This window comes from Aotus nancymaae, unplaced genomic scaffold (genome assembly GCF_030222135.1).
Source record: "Aotus nancymaae isolate 86718 unplaced genomic scaffold, 86718_ANA_hifiasm-v0.15.2.pri h1tg000053l, whole genome shotgun sequence".
Taxonomy (NCBI): Eukaryota; Metazoa; Chordata; class Mammalia; order Primates; family Aotidae; genus Aotus; species Aotus nancymaae.
In genome coordinates, this window is record NW_026988467.1 from 21,456,443 (window position 1) to 21,472,399 (window position 15,957).

The window sequence follows — 15,957 nt, forward strand, 5'->3', positions numbered from 1 at the left end:
CATTTTCTTCCCTAACCACATTGCTGTTCTCTCCTACAGTTCCTAGTATACAATTTGAGATTTCCCTGGTTATCTCTGAAATATCTTTTTATCTTTGGTTGGTTTGTTTAAATCAATATCCAAGGAATTTCTACCGCTGCAGCCTCGACCTCCTGGGCTCAACCAATCCTCCCACCTCAGCCTCCCACGTAGCTGGGACTTCAGGCACATGCCACCACACCCAACTAATTAAAAAATTTTTTTTTATAGAGATGGGGTCTCACTATGTTGCCCAGGCTGGTCTTGCTCCAACTCCTGGACTCAAGCAATCCTCCTGCCTTGGCCTCTCAAAGTGCTAAGGTTACAGTTATGAGCCACTGTACAGCCTGCCCAAGAGGCTTGATTAGAACCACTTCGATAATTTTTCTTTTCTTATCTTTTTTTTTTTTTTGATATGGAATCTTGCTCTCTCGCCCAGGCTGGAATGCAATGGCACAATTTCAACTCACTACAATCTCCACCTCCCGAATTCAAGCGATTCTCCTACCTCAGCCTCATGAGTAGCTGGGATTACAGGCTTGTGCCACTATGCCCAGCTAATTTTTGTATTTTTAGTAGAGACGGGGTTTTGCCATGTTGGCCAGGATGATCTCGAACTCCCAACCTTGTGATCTGCCCACCTTGGCCTCCCAAAGTGCTGGGATTACTGGCATGAGCCACCATGCCAAGCCTTTTCTTTTTTTTTGAGGCAGGGTCTCGCTCTGTCACCTAGGCTGGAGTGCAGTGGCAGGTTCTCAGCTCACCGCAATCTCTGCCTTCCAGGTTCAAGTGATTCTTCTGCCTCAGCCACTTAAGTAGCTGGGACTACAGGCACATGCCACCATGCCCGGCTAATTTTTTGTATTTTTAGTAGAGATGGGGTTTCACCATGCTGGCCAGGCTGGTCTCCAACTCCCGACATCAGGTGATCCGCCTGCCTTGGCCGCCCAAATGGCTGGGATTACGGACATGAGCCACTGCGCCCGGACAATTTATTTGTTTTCTTTTTGAGACAGGGTCTCTCTGTTGCCCAGGGTGGAGTGTAGTGGTGTGATCATGGCTTACTACAGTTTCAACTTCCAAGGCTCAAGTGATCCTCCCACCTCAGCCTCCCTGGTAGCTGGGACTATAGGCACACAGCACCATGCCTGGCTAATTTTTTATATTTTGTAGAGACAGGATCTCACCATGTTGCCCCGACTGGGTCTCAAACCCCTGGCCTCAAGCAGTCTCCCACCTTGGCCTCCCAAAGTGCTACAATTACAGATGCAAGCCAACGTGCCCGGCCCACTTTGAGAATTTAAAGAATTATTGCTGTTTTAGTGCAAAAAATGATCTGATTTTGACCAATATTTTGCCCAACAGGAAGCCTGCAGACCTGCAGAACTTGGCTCCCGGGACCCACCCACCATTTATAACGTTTAACAGTGAAGTCAAAACGGATGTAAATAAGATTGAGGAATTTCTTGAAGAAGTCTTATGCCCTCCCAAGTGAGTATCAAAGAAAATATGTATGAAAATATTGTCACTTATTTCAAGCTTGTGTTTTTTATCTGTAGAGACCTTTCTCACAGCATTAATTTGGAATGGCTAGGACTCTTTTTTATGTTTCTTATAATTAATGCTACACAGATATAAGAATTGGCTTCCAGCTAGGCCAATAAACCATACTAAGAAAGGTGGGGATTTGTCTAAGCTGTAGAGTACATGGTAGAAACAGATTTGGGATGTGTGTGATAGGTCAAGAAAGATTGGTTATTTGTGGGCTGTAGGTCTCAAACTGAGAGAGACGTTTAAAGAGGAGAAGGGATGGGGAAAGACACATTCCAACTGAACCCAGTAAGAATCTTTTAGCAAGAGTGTGGCACAGACTGCTATGAGATTTGATTTCAGTTCATTTTAAAGGTAACTTTCTAAAGCTATAATCAGACAATTTCCCTAGGATTCAGAGTTTTTATTTACTTATTTCTTTAAGGTGTTCCAGATCTCTAGGTCCTGCCTATACTATAATGATAGTTACATAAATTACAAATATGCAGCTTTGCATCATACTACAATCTTGGCATAGATTCAAAGCATTATTGGTTTCTTTTAGGCTTTTCTAGTTTCATTATACTGAAAATTGACATGTTTTGTTTCTCCTGACCCAAACCTTTATTACTGGTTAACTTGACTCTTACCCTCCATGTCCAGATATATTTTCCAGGATTATTGGGATAATTGAGATAGAGGGTTCTCGAATAATTATAGGCATACCCTGAAGATATTGTGAGTTAGGTTCCAGACTACCATGATAAAATGAATGTTGCAATAAAATGAGTCACATGATATTTTTGGTTTCCCAGTGCATGTAAAAGTTATCTTTACAGTAGTATATCATAGTGTTCTAAGTGTGCAATAATGGCATTATGTCTGAAAAAATTGCACATACCTTAATTTTAAAATACTTTATTGCTTAAAAAATGCTAATGGTTATCTAAGCCTTCAGCAAGTCAATCTTTTTGCCAAATGGAGGGTCTTGCCTTGATGTTGCTGGCTATTGACTGATGAGGATGGTGGTTGCTGGTTGAGATGGCTGTGGCAATTTCTTGAAATAACAATGAATTTTTCTACATTGATGGACTCTTCTTTTCATGAAAGATTTCTCTGTAACATGCAATACTGTTTGATGGCATTTAAAAATTTTAAAATAAATATTCTTTGCCTGAGGGATAATCTCAAGAGGTCATGCGCCCCTCTTTGATAGCATTTTACTCACAATAGAACCTTTTTCAAAATTAGAGTCCATCTTCTGAAACTCTTCTGCTATTTTAACAACTAAGTTGATGTAATATTTTAAATTCCTTGTTGTCATTTATCAATGTTATTAGCATCTTCACTAAGTATAGATTTTATCTCAAGAAACCATTTTCTTTGCTCATTCATAAGAAGCAACTCCTCATCCATTCAAATTTTTTTATGAAGGTAGAACAATTTGATTACATCTTCCAGCTCCACTTCTAATTCTAGTTGTCTTGCTATTTTCAACACATATGTAGTTCCTCCCTCTACTGATGTCTTGAACCTATGAATGTCATCCATGAGGGTTAGAATCCACTTCTTCCAAACTCCTGTTAATGTTGCTATTTTGACCTCCTCTCATGAATCATGAATGTTCTTAATTGCATCTAGAATGGTAAATCCTATCCAGGTTTTCAGTTTGCTTTGCCCACATCCATCAGAGGAATCCACTTTTTATGGCCTTATGAAATGCGTTTATTAAATAATAAGACTTGAAAGTCAAAATTACTCTTTAACTTACGGACTGCAGAATGATATTGTGTTAGCAGGCATGAAAACAACCATGATCTCCCTGTAGATCTCTCTCAGAGTTCTTGGGTGATTAGGTGCATTGTCAATGAGTGGTAATATTTTGAAAGGAATCTTTTTTTCCTGGGCAGTGGGTCTCAACAGTGTGCTTAAAATATTTAGTAAACCATACTGTGAACAGATGGATGTGCCATTATCCAGGCTTTATTGTTCCGTTTATAGAGCATGTGCAGAGTAGATTCAGTCTTTTTTTTTTTTTTTTTTCTGAGACAGAGTCTCACTCCATTGCCTTGGCTGGAGTGCAGTGGTGTGATCTCGGCTCACTGCAGCCTCTGCCTCCCAGGTGCAAGCGATTCTTCTCCCTCAACCTCCTGAGTAGCTGGGACTAGCATGTGCCACTGCACCTGGCTAATTTTTGTATTTTTAGTAGAGACAGGGTTTCGCCATGGTCGCCAGGGTGATCTCAAACTCCTGACCTCAAGTGATCCACCCGTTTCAGCCTACCAAAGTGCTGGGATTACAGGCGTGAGCCACTGTGACCAGCTGATTCAGTATAATTCTTAAGCTTTCTGCAAATTTTGGAATGGAAGATGGGCATGGGTTTCAACCTAATGTCAACAGCTGCATTAGACTCCAACAAGAGTCAGCCTGTCCTTTGAAGATCTGAAACCAGGCATTGACTTTTCCTCTGTAGCTAAGAAAATGATAGATGACATCTTCTTTCAGTAGAAGGTTTTAAAATCTGTTAAAATTCTGTTAAAATTTTAAAAAATCTGTTAAAAATCTGCATTAAAAATCTGTCTAGTGTAGCCACCTTCATCAGTGATCTACCTAGAGGATCAATGATGAAGGTGGATCACATTTTCTAGATAGATCATCTGAGGAAAGTGATGAAGGAAGATCTAGATAGATCAGCAAGATCTTCTAGATAACTTGCTGCAGCTTCTGCATAAGCATTTGCTGCTTCATGTTGTACTTTTATGCTTTTATGTTACAAAGATGGCTTCTTTCCTTAAACCTCATGAACCAACCTCTGCTAGCTTCAAACTTTTCTTCTGTAGCTTTGTCACCTTTCTCTGCCTTCATAGAACTGAAGCGAGTTAGGACCTTGCTCTGGATTAGACTTTGGCTTAAGGAAATGCTGTGGGTGGTTTGATTGTTTATCTGGACCACACAAACTTTCTTCCTACCAGCAGTAAAGCTGTTTTTTCTATCATTTGTGTGTTCACTGGCATTGCACTTTTAATTTCCTTTAAGAACTTTTCTTCTGTTTATGCAATTTGACTGTTTGGTACAAGAAGTGTAGCTTTTAGCCTATCTCAGCTTTTGGTCTGTCTCAGCTTTCGACATGCTTTCCTCACTAAGCATAATCATTTCTAGCTTTTGATTTAAAGTGAGAGATATGTATCTCTTCCTTTCACCTGAACACTGAGAGGTCATTGTAGGCTCATCAGCTGGCCTAATTTTAATATTATTTTGTCTCAGGGAGCAGGGAGGCCTGAAGAGAGGGAAAGAGACAGGAGAACAGCAAATCACTGGAGCAGTCAGAATACATACAGTATTAATCAGTTAAGTTTGCTGTCTTACATGGATGTGGTTTGTGGTGCCCCCAAAACAATTACAAGAGTAACATCAATGATCACTGATCACAGATCATCATAACAGATATAATAATAATGAAAAATTTTGAAATATTGTGAAAAATGCCCAAAATGTGACAGAGACGTGAAGTGAGCACATGCTGTTGGAAAAAATGGTGCCATCTTGCTTGACGCAGGATTGCCATAAACCTTCAATTTGTAAAAAATGTAATATCTGCAAAAATGAAGTAAAGCTCAGTAAAGCAAACAGTAAGACAAGGTGTATGCCTGAAGTTACTCAATTTTTTTTTTTAAGAGAGTCTCACTCTGTCGCCTAGGCTGGAGTGCAGTGGCACCATCTTGGCTCACTACAACCTCTGCCTCCCGGGTTCAAGCAATTCTCGTGACTCAGCCTCCCAAATAGCTGAGATTATAGGCATCTGCTAATTTTTGTATTTTTAGTGGAAATGGGGTTCCAAATGGTTCCACCATGTTGGTCAGGCTGGTCTTGAAATACTGACCTCAAGGGATCTGCCTATCTCGGCCTCCCAAAGTGCTGGGATTACAGGTGTGAGCCATTTGCCTGGCTCACTCAGTATTCATCCATTTATTTATTCATTGGTTTATTCATTCTGCAAAGGGTTAATGGACTACAAAGCATTGTGGATATGTTAGTGAATAAGACACAGTTCTTGCCCTCCAAAAGTACAGTCAAGTATGAGTGGAGAAGTGGTTATGGTGGTGTGATGAGAAGGTAAATGGAATCAGGAAAGGCTTTAGAGAAGAGACAACACTTGAACTTCAAACTCTCTTAATTAAAAAAAAGTGGGCCAGGCGCTGTGGCTCACATCTGTAATCCCAGCACTTTGGGAAGCTGAGGCAGGTGTGGATCACAAGGGCAGGAGTTTGAGACCAGCCTGGCCAAGATGGTGAGACCCTGTCTCTACTAAAAATATAAAAATTAGCCAGACGCAGTGGTGGGCACCTGTAATTCCAGCTACTCAGGAGGCTGAGGTAGGAGAATAGCTTGAACCCGGGAGGCAGTGGTTGTAACGAGCTGAGATTGCACCACTGCACTCTAGCCTGGGCGACAGAGCAAGACTCTGTCTCAAAAAAAAAAAAAAATGTTCAGCAGTTGAACAAAGGAATGACAAGTATTCCAGAGTAGAAGAGTCATTTTAAATATATAGCATAAATGTTTATATTTATGCTATACACAAATAGTATGTAATAATATATATTATTAATTATTAACATAATTAATATATGTATATTTGGGGGAAACTTGGGCGAGTGGCTGGACTGTGATGTGCATGGTTGGGATGGCAGGCAGGAGGCCAATGAGCAACAACGCCTCTGTCTATAACCAGCTTCTCATCTGTTGTGAGCAGAATTGCTCTCTGGTTAGCGATGTTGTGCTAAGCCTAAGATTTTATTTTCTTAATTCTTTTTTATAATAAAATTCTGAAAGCCTATCCTCTATTATCCTTCCTGTCCTTCTAAGAGCCTGGAATTTCTTTTTATCTCTACCTTCCCAGGAGACCTAACCTTCTTTTTATCCTAGTAAAGTATCTCCAAACCAACATTAAGAAAACTGTATCTTGATTTTTCTTTCAGGCCATGCATATAATTAGAATTGCAATAAATCAAAGTTAGGGTATTTGTGAATATAAATTGAAGCTTTATATCTCTCAGTGGGGCACTATTAAGAACATGCATTCAACTTACTGGAAATAACTTTTTTTTTCCAGCCACTGCACTCAGCCTGGGCGACAGAGTGAGACTCCATCTCAAAAAAAAAAAAGTATTGACAAACTAAAACTGAAATCTCCTGTTCCCAGGTCCAGTGTTTTTGTTTGTTTCTATTACAGTTCAGATTTTCTCTAAAAGATAAATCAAATTCTAAACCAGTAGGGACTTTTATGCATCTTCTCCAAACATTACATTTTAATTTATACATTATTATTAGCTTTAGCAAATAGCTTAATTAAGCAATGGTTTTCAATTATTGTGAGAACTCATTTTAACATTGTAGCGTTGAATTGGACCTTGAAAATAGACATTTTCATATTGCTTTTTTACATAAAAATTCCAGCCCCATTATAGTTGAGCATATTCCTAGAGATACTGTAACCAGAAATGGTCTTTTTCATGCAGTTTAAACACATGGGAATCTTTGTGTTATAAATGTTCACAATGTGCCAAATCCTTTGTAGGGGTAAAAGTTTTTACTTTTTTTTTTTTGTTTAGAGACAGTCTTGCTCCTCACTTTGTCACTCAGGCTGGAGTGCGGTGGTACAGTCTCACCTCACTGCAGCCTCAACCTCCTGGGCTCGTAATCCTCCTGCCTCAGCCTCTTGAGTAGCTGGGACTACAGGCACACACCACCATACCTGGCTAATTTTTCTATTTTTTTGTAGAGAGGATGATCACTTTCAATTAGTGTCTGAGAACAGGGTCTTGCCATGTTACCTAAGCTGTGGTCTTGAACTCCTAGGCTCAAGCCATCTGCCCGCATCAGCCTCCCAAAGTGCTAGGATTACAGGCGTGAGCCACCATGACTTGCCAGGGATTGTTTTTGATGCTGCTTATCCGTCTGCTCTTATTAATTACACTCAAGTGCTAATTATGTGCCATGCATTATGCTTTGTGGGTTATTTTATGGATTATCTCTGTTAATCCTCACAAAGACTTTGTGAAGAAACTGAAGATGTAATCCAAATAATTTGTCGAAGGTTTCATAGTTAATGGTGGCAGAGCAGGGATACTTTTGAAGCCATATCAATGTGACTTCAAAAATCTGTGTTTCGTCTGTTCTCTGCTTTCTACTTCTTATTTTATTGGGTTTGGCTTTTGTAAAAGAGGGAAAATGTTGTCTTTAATTGGGATTGTGCTTTAATGAGTAGAAAATTGAAAGCTAGCTCAAGTTTAGAGGAAAGGTAAGAGGGAAATCAAAGATAGTTTACTTGACTGCGATGAGCAAATTAGACCAAAGGTGGTTATCAAACTTAATTCAGTGAATTCTTTTTCTTTTTTTGAGACAAGAGTGTTGCTCTGTCACCCAGGCTGAAGTGCAGTGATGCCATCTTGGCTCACTGCAACTTCTGCCTCCTGGGTTGAAGCTATTCTCCTCCCTCAGCCTCCCAAGTAGCTGGGATTACAGGCATGCACTACTATGCCTGGCTAATTTTTGTATTTTTAGTAGAGATGAGGTTTCACCATGTTGGCCATGCTGGTTTGGACCATGTTGGCCATGCTAGTTTGGAACTCCTGACCTCAAGTGATCCCCCCCACATCAGCCTCCCAAAGTTCTGGGATTACAGGCATGAGTCACGACACCCACCCTTAATTCAGTGAGTTCTTTGACAAAGTAGATGAATCTGAACTCTTCTGATGAATTTTTATTTATTTGTATGCATTGAAACAGTATGTTTGAAGTGGGAATGCCTTCTTCTTAGTGGGCTCTGTGGACCCAGGATGTGAAATGCTAATTAATTAGCATAATTTCCATCATGCAGAATTGTTTCTAGGTGAAGAGTGGGAGGAGGAAGTGTTTTTAGGATTACAACCTGCATTTATTTTCTTCCTCCTCTATTGTGTTATATTGTTCCAGGGCACCCAGGGACGATTCTGTCTCACTGTCTTTTCCTTCCAGAACAAGGAGGTCTCAGGTCTTTATTGCTAGTCCTCTTCAGGCTCTGCTTGTAAGAATTTTTGTTTCTAAATAGGTTGAGGAGAAAAGGGAGAAGAATTGTGCAGGCTGGTTGACTGGAATCTAGCATTTCTAATAACATGTTTTTGGCATTTGATGATACTGAGAACAGAGTGGCTTTTTGTGAACACTTCCTGATTTGATCATGACAAATATAAATACAGGCAATTGTCTACTCTAGAGTTGCTTAAGATTGAGAGACTAATGAAAAGCTCAAATCAAATAACTTTTACTGGTGTGTGTAACTGTAGGTTTTAAAGTGAACTTTATCTTCTCTGGGGAAAACTATTTTTGTGTATAGTTTTTAGTTCCTCTTGTTTGAATATGAAGAAACCACTTTGCTAAAAAACTTTGAAACTTGGATTTTTAACTGAAACAGCCTGGATACTTGGCTAACTTATTAATAAAAGGATAAAATAGAAGGGAGGTAGATAAATTTGGAGGGGCATGCGATAAAATGTTATTACACTTTTTTTTTAAATGAGACATACAGTAAAGGAATTTGCAAGGCTAATCAGCCTTCATTTGTATATTAACACTAGAAAGGCAAAAACGTCTGAGATCTTTCCTAGAAGCATAGAAACGTTCTTAGCTAGTCTACCATTAAGAGTCTGTGATATAAGCAGAATTAAGGACTAATCTGAAAGTCTAAATACCCTGGGTGCCCATGTCTGTTCTGTCACTGACACTTAGTCTTTTATTAATTATTTGCCTCCCTTTTGTTAAATGTTAAAATGAGTTCTTACAATAATTGAAAACCATTGCTTGATTAAGCTATTTGCTAAAGCTAATAATAATGTATAAATTAAAATGTAATGTTTGGGGAAGATGCATAAAAGTCCCTACTGGTTTAGAATTTGATTTATCTTTTAGAGAAAATCTGAACTGTAATAGAAACAAACAAAAACACTGGACCTGGGAACAGGAGATTTCAGTTTTAGTTTGTCAATACTTTTTTTTTTTGAGATGGAGTCTCACTCTGTCGCCCAGGCTGAGTGCAGTGGCGCAATCTCTGCTCACTGCAACCTCTGCTTCCTGGTCTCAAGCAATTCTCCTGCTTCAGACTCCTGAGTAGCTGGGATTACAGGTGCCCACCACCATGCCCAGCTAATTTTTGTATTTTTAGTAGAGACAGGGTTTCGCCATGTTGGCCAGGCTGGTCTCGAACTCCTGACCCCAAATGATCCACTGGCCTCGGCCTCCCGAAGTGCTGGCTGGGATTAGAGGTATGAGCCATTGCGCCAGCCTAGTTTGTTAATACTTTTAATTATAATCAAGTGATTTGGGGGCCAAGTGTATAAACTTTCTGGAACGTAATTTCCTTTTAGGTAAAATGAGAGATCTGAGGTGAACATTCGCTTAAAGCTATACTATTCTGTGCATTAAATTAATAGTACAGGCCGGGTGCAGTGGCTCATGTCTGTAATCCCAGCACTTTGGGAGGCTGAGGCAGGAGGATCACTTGAGCCCAGGAGTTCAGCACTAGCCGAGGCAACATGGTGAAACCCTGTCTCTGCCAAAAATACAAAAAGCTAACCAAGTATGGTGACACATGCCTGTAGTCCTAGCTACTCAGGAGGCTAAGGTGGGAGGATCGCTTGAGCCTGTAGGTTGCTGCAGTGAGCCAAGATCCTGCCACTGCACTCCACCCTGGGTGACAGAGGGACACCCTGTCTGTCTGTCTATCTGTCTCTCTTTCTTTCTCTATCTCTCCCTCTCACACACACTCACACACACATACACGTACACATAGAAAATTAGTAATTCATCTCAGAGGGACAACAGGGCATATTATAATAATTATACTGTATAGATGAATGATGAATATGTAAATGATCTGTAATTCAAGCTTGCCTTCCTGTAAATTTTGAGAATTATGAGGCTTACTTCATTAGTACAACTAGGTACAGCTAAATAGTGGTTAGAGAAAAGGAGAGTTTGGGAAACTTGGCTACAGGAAGACACAGATGTATTGAAAAGGCACTTATGTTCACTGTACTATTTTTTGTTTGAGTCAGTGATGGTCCTGTATTACAAGCTGTGCAAACATTTAAACTGGAGGCTTGTTTATATAGTCAAGGGAAATCCAGGGATGGTGGACCTGTGATTAACTCTTTCAGCTCAGGCAGAAACAAAAAAAAGTAGAGAGGGTAAAGGCTCCTATAGTTGGGGATGTACGGTTAATGTATATCTAGATAGATACAGATATCTAAATTCAGGTGAAACTCACTATAATTTTTTACAGAAAAACTCTTTAAATAATTGTGTTTATGTGTTTATAAGATCAATCTTTAATCTTAAAAAATGAGAGCTATCTAGAGACTAGGTAGACCTTTTAAAAAGAAAGATGTCTTGAGCATGTAAGTGTTCAATAGCTAGTTTACATCCACCTTACTCACATAGTACTCTGCTCAATATTTAGAAGATATATCTCTTCCTTAATTCAAAATAGTAAACAGAAGAAGTATGAATATAATAACTGAAACACAACTTGCAACTGAACTAAATTTCGAAAACTACTTCCCTTTATTTTTAATTTAAAGAAAACTGGTAAGACAGTGTCTTTAAATACATGAATGAATTGAAATAACTAGTACACTGTAAGATTTTTTTCTGAAGTCTTACTGCTCCCAAGTCCATTTTCTAGTGACATTTTGCAGGACCTTCAAGCTGATTAATCTTCCCTAAAATGGGGCTAAGAATCTGAATTCCTCTAGCCCTGACTCCTGAGGCTAACATGAATGAATCCTGCTAAAGAGAGGATGAATAATTGAGCTTTTTCACATATTTTTCAATTTGAATAAAAAATATACACAGAGTATATGTGTTTTAAATCTAAATATGTGAAATGCGCATTTTTATGTGTTTTAAAAAGCTGGCATGTACGTCTGTTCTAAAAGTGGAAAAATATGACAACACAATAGAGCACTTGTCAGCATGCTTCTGACATCCTAATTTTTTTGTTGTTCAGCACTACCCTCATAAATATTCTAGGGAATGTTTAATATAAGGGAGGTTTTGGCAAATCCCAGGTGTAGGTTTCAAGCGATTGATCTGCCTTCTACTGTTATGTCCGTAACCTGCTATGGATGATCATGATGTTTGACCAGCCTACGTGCTTTTCCTGCTGTTGAGTTCTCTGGCTGGTTTAGTGTAGGGCATACTGAGGATCTGGTTGTCCGCTGTTTGAGAAGGCGTGAGAGCTGTGCTGTCTGGTGACTACTGAGCACTTGAAATGTGACTAGTGCAACTGAGGAAGTGAATTTTTAATTTTATTTAATTTTGATTTAAATTCATATTCAAATAGGTATATGGCACTGGTAGCTACTGTATTGGACAATGAAGATATAGAACATTTCATCATCACAGAAAGTTCTCTTGGACAGCACTGCTCTAGCAGTCTCATTCTAAGACTCCCGTTGGCCTGGCACTAATCTCTGAACAAGTCAACTGTTTCCCTGAATTCTAATTTATCAGATGGAGGTGGAGTGCAGATGCCGTGTGGTTGCCATGAAGATTAATATGTGAACAAAAACACAGTGCAGAGCTTTGTCTCCTAAGGAAAAAAACATTTTTAAAAAATATTAAACAAATGATGCTATTTCTTAATGTAATAACTATTAAAAGATGTCTAGTAACTGCTAGCACAGTGGTTTGAGAGAACTTATGCTAATGTATCTTGGAAGGATCTATAATTTGTATCACTTTTTCTATTTAGGTACTTAAAGCTTTCGCCAAAACACCCAGAATCAAATACTGCTGGAATGGACATCTTTGCCAAATTCTCTGCATATATCAAGAATTCAAGGCCAGAGGCTAATGAAGGTAAAAAAATTGAATTACCACTGCAGGAAAACCCCCCAAACAACAAGCTGTTATTATGACAGTGATTATAAATGAATACTTTAGAGTCCAGGCATTCCTATAAGTAATAAAAACTGTCTTTTAGAGTTGATCAGAAATTTGGTGATAAACTGGAATAAGTCCCTATGTTGCTGTTTTTCTGTTTCTAGCTAGTAGCACTGTATGTAGTAAGTGTGTGATAAAATGCTTCTTGAATGAAGTTGATTTCATATTATTTTGAGAAGTTACTGTGAAGGGAGTTATGGAAAGAATGGTGCATCAGAAACAGTGGGTTGTGTGGTGCTGGTGCTGGTGTTTTAGAATAGATTGGTTGAGCTTAATTTAAACTATAACGAAATCTTGTTGAGTGGCTGCAGCCTAAAGTCAAGTGAGGGATTTTTTTTGTTTTGTTTTTTTACTAATTATCCTTAAAGAGCAAATTTTGGAGTTGCTTTAAGAGGGTAATTAGACATACCAGATTTCCAGGTTTCTCTGTGTCTTCAAACTGGAATTTCATTTTCAAGTCATGTTTTCATGGTGAGAATTGTTTAGGTAGTACAGATGCAATTTTCTCTTATTTATTAAAGGACACTATTTTTATTATTTTATTTACCAAATGGATGTATAGTGTAGGGAGGTCTCTTTGGAAGAGATTCCATTTAATGAACCTTGTCTTAACTATAGCATTCAGTAATTTCCCTTTCTCTTCTCTTCAGGATGTTAAACATAGTTCTCTCTGGGGAAAACTGTGTACCACACATTAGTGTTTATTTGAAAGTAACCCAATAACCAAAAATGCTGGCTCCTAAAATATTTATGATAGTTTCAGATAGTTTGGTAGCTTGGGTGGGGTTCTTTTGAGAAGAAGTTTATGTCGGCAAATGAACAAGAATACCAAAGGGGAAAATACCAGTGCTGGTTAAACAAGAATAAATATATTTTTAAAAAGTGAAATACTTGCTAATTTCCTTATGTTATTTCAGTAGGCAAATTCCCAAGCTACTCAGGCTGTTTCTTATTACAAAATTTCCAAATTGCAGCATTTTATAATATTGAATTCCAGTGTCTATTTGCTCTTGATTTTTGGAACAATACTGCATGGAATGTTTTTCTACAGTGAAGGGAAAAAAGGGAAAAATGTTAGTGCTCAGGTCTGGCTTATATCTATTAATAATGTATTCCAGTAGCTGTCGTGGTTTGGAAGCAAGTTTCTTTAGTAATTGGCTTTTTTTTTTTTTCCTGACTAATATTTCTGTCTGAGCAATTTATACATTAAGTAAGGGTTGTGCTGGAGCCCCTCCTTTCCACAGACAGTGTCTTTTCTGTTCTGCCCTTCCTTCATGCGCACTTTATTTTCATAAAACTACCCTTGTATACCCAGATGTTTCTGCTGCATACTTCTTTGAGCAATCTTAGTTACAGTTACACTTTTATTTCTCTGTGTGGTTTTTGGGAGTTGGAGGGTGGTTAAATTTCTTCTGACACTTGGTGGGGAGGAGAAAGGAATAAAATGTGTTTGCTTCTGCTTTGAGAGGTAAGGATGGGGAGGGGAAGAAAAAGGTTGTAAAGTGATTCATTTAAGTATAACTTTGTATTCTATTTTTTCTCTATCAATTTGTTACTATCTTAAGTAACCACCTACTTTTCCTGTCCTCAGAATGCTGTAACCAATGAGAACAAACAATAGAATAGAATAGGTAGTATATAATCTAGAAGGCTTTATATTAAATTACCTGCTGGCAAATAAAAGTTACAGTTGCCAAGCAACTTCTCTCCACAGGGACCTGTTGAGGCCATGAGACTTTAGCAAACAATATTTCAAATCACTTTGGAGCTTAATGGGCCCTTCTTATGTATGTTTGGTGCAGGTCTCATATCTGTTTAGTGCAATCAAATGCCTTTAGTAATCCTAGGAAATTAGTGATTCACCTTTTTATTTCCCCAAACCCCCACCCAAATGCTGACAGTCTACACAGAGATGGATTTGTCATTTTACATGGTAAATCAGAGTAGACAAGTTGATTAGTTTTTCTAGCCTATTAAATATTTTTAAAATCCAATATATTTGGACAATTTTAAGACCCTTTAGGACTTAATTCTAAGTAAGGATTAGATGCCTGGATGCTACAGTTTTGGACTAGTGAAAGTGAAATAGAAGGGCTAGTGTTTAGGTTGGGAGATGAAGTAAACAAGTAAAATTTAAAGAATAAAGGGAGACACTGACGATGGATCGATAATACATATATAATTCTTTTGGTAACACGTTCAAATTGATTGGGAGTAAAAGTTTATGTAACCATTTAGGCATTCATAGAGAAGCTCATGGGTAATTCCTTTTGTGGGGATGCATTAAGTATAACCTGTTCCCAGATCTCCTATGGTTTTTTAAGTTCTGTGATGGCATTAATTTATGTAATTTACTAAGGCCCCAACTGTAACTAGTCATTGGTATTTATAATACTTCTAAGAGAGAAATGAATTTAGCATTGTGAACGTACTCGGAGGCATATTTCATAATGTCCAAATTCCTATTTTTACATGGAGACAAGGAATCTAGAGGCTCTGATTAGTTCCTTTTTATTCAAGATCCTCTCCCTTCTCCTCTCCCCACTACTCCTGCCTTTCTCGCTGGAAAAGTGTTTGGAGTCAGAAGATGGTTGTTCATTATTGTAGCAGTAAGCCTGCATTGTATATTTAATTATCTTTAAATACCCATTACCTGTTTCTGTTTTCCACTGATGTGTAACTTAGCCTAAAAACTTGTTTGTATAAGGTTACCCTTTATTAAGACTAGTGGTAGCTTGAAAATTCAGTTTTATCCATGTAAGTGCTTATAATTTTTAGTCTTTGTTGTATTCATTGTAAATTGTCTTGTTTTTCAGTAACAAATACTCTTATTACAGGTAATGTTTTCTGCCTTGAATTTTACTCATTCAGATCATACAAATAACAGAAAACATGCTTGTTGAAAAAGTTAAAATAGTACAGGAATAAATTTAATAAAACTTAATTGCCCCTCCTTAATCACATTACGTGACCTCTTCAACAATTTAGTGTCCTCCTTTTTTAATATAATTTTGCAAAGATTTCTGTAAATATGTGTTATGTACATACCCACATTATACAGTTATATTTTTCACTTATACAGTAGAAATGCTTCTATATCAAAATATAGATCTGGCTGGCTGCAGCGGCTCAGCTCTGTAATCCCAGCACTTTGGGAGGCTGAGGAGGGCAGATCATGAGGGTTAGGAGTTCGAGACCAGCAAGACCAACATGGTGAAACCCCGTCTCTACTAAAAATACAAAAATTAGCCGAGCACGATGGTGGGCACTTGTAATCCCAGCTGCTAGGGAGGCTGAGGCAGGAGAATCGCTTGAACCCTGGTGACAGAGGTTGCAGTGAGCCTGGATCATGCCACTGCACTCCAGCCTGGACTACAAGAGTGAGACTCCATCTCAAAATAAATAAATAAATAAATAGATTAAAAATAC

The 15,957-nt window shown here is 38.4% G+C and overlaps 1 protein-coding gene across 1 annotated transcript in view; it reads left to right on the forward strand.

Annotated features, from left to right (window-relative positions):
- CLIC4 (chloride intracellular channel 4) overlaps positions 1 to 15,957 on the forward strand; it is a 92,238-nt gene that overhangs the window by 63,937 nt on the left and 12,344 nt on the right. Inside the window, exons 3-4 of the mRNA XM_012439929.2 lie at positions 1,384 to 1,509; positions 12,338 to 12,444. Coding sequence (XP_012295352.2) covers positions 1,384 to 1,509; positions 12,338 to 12,444 — 233 coding nt within the window. The remainder of the gene's footprint in view (positions 1 to 1,383; positions 1,510 to 12,337; positions 12,445 to 15,957) is intronic.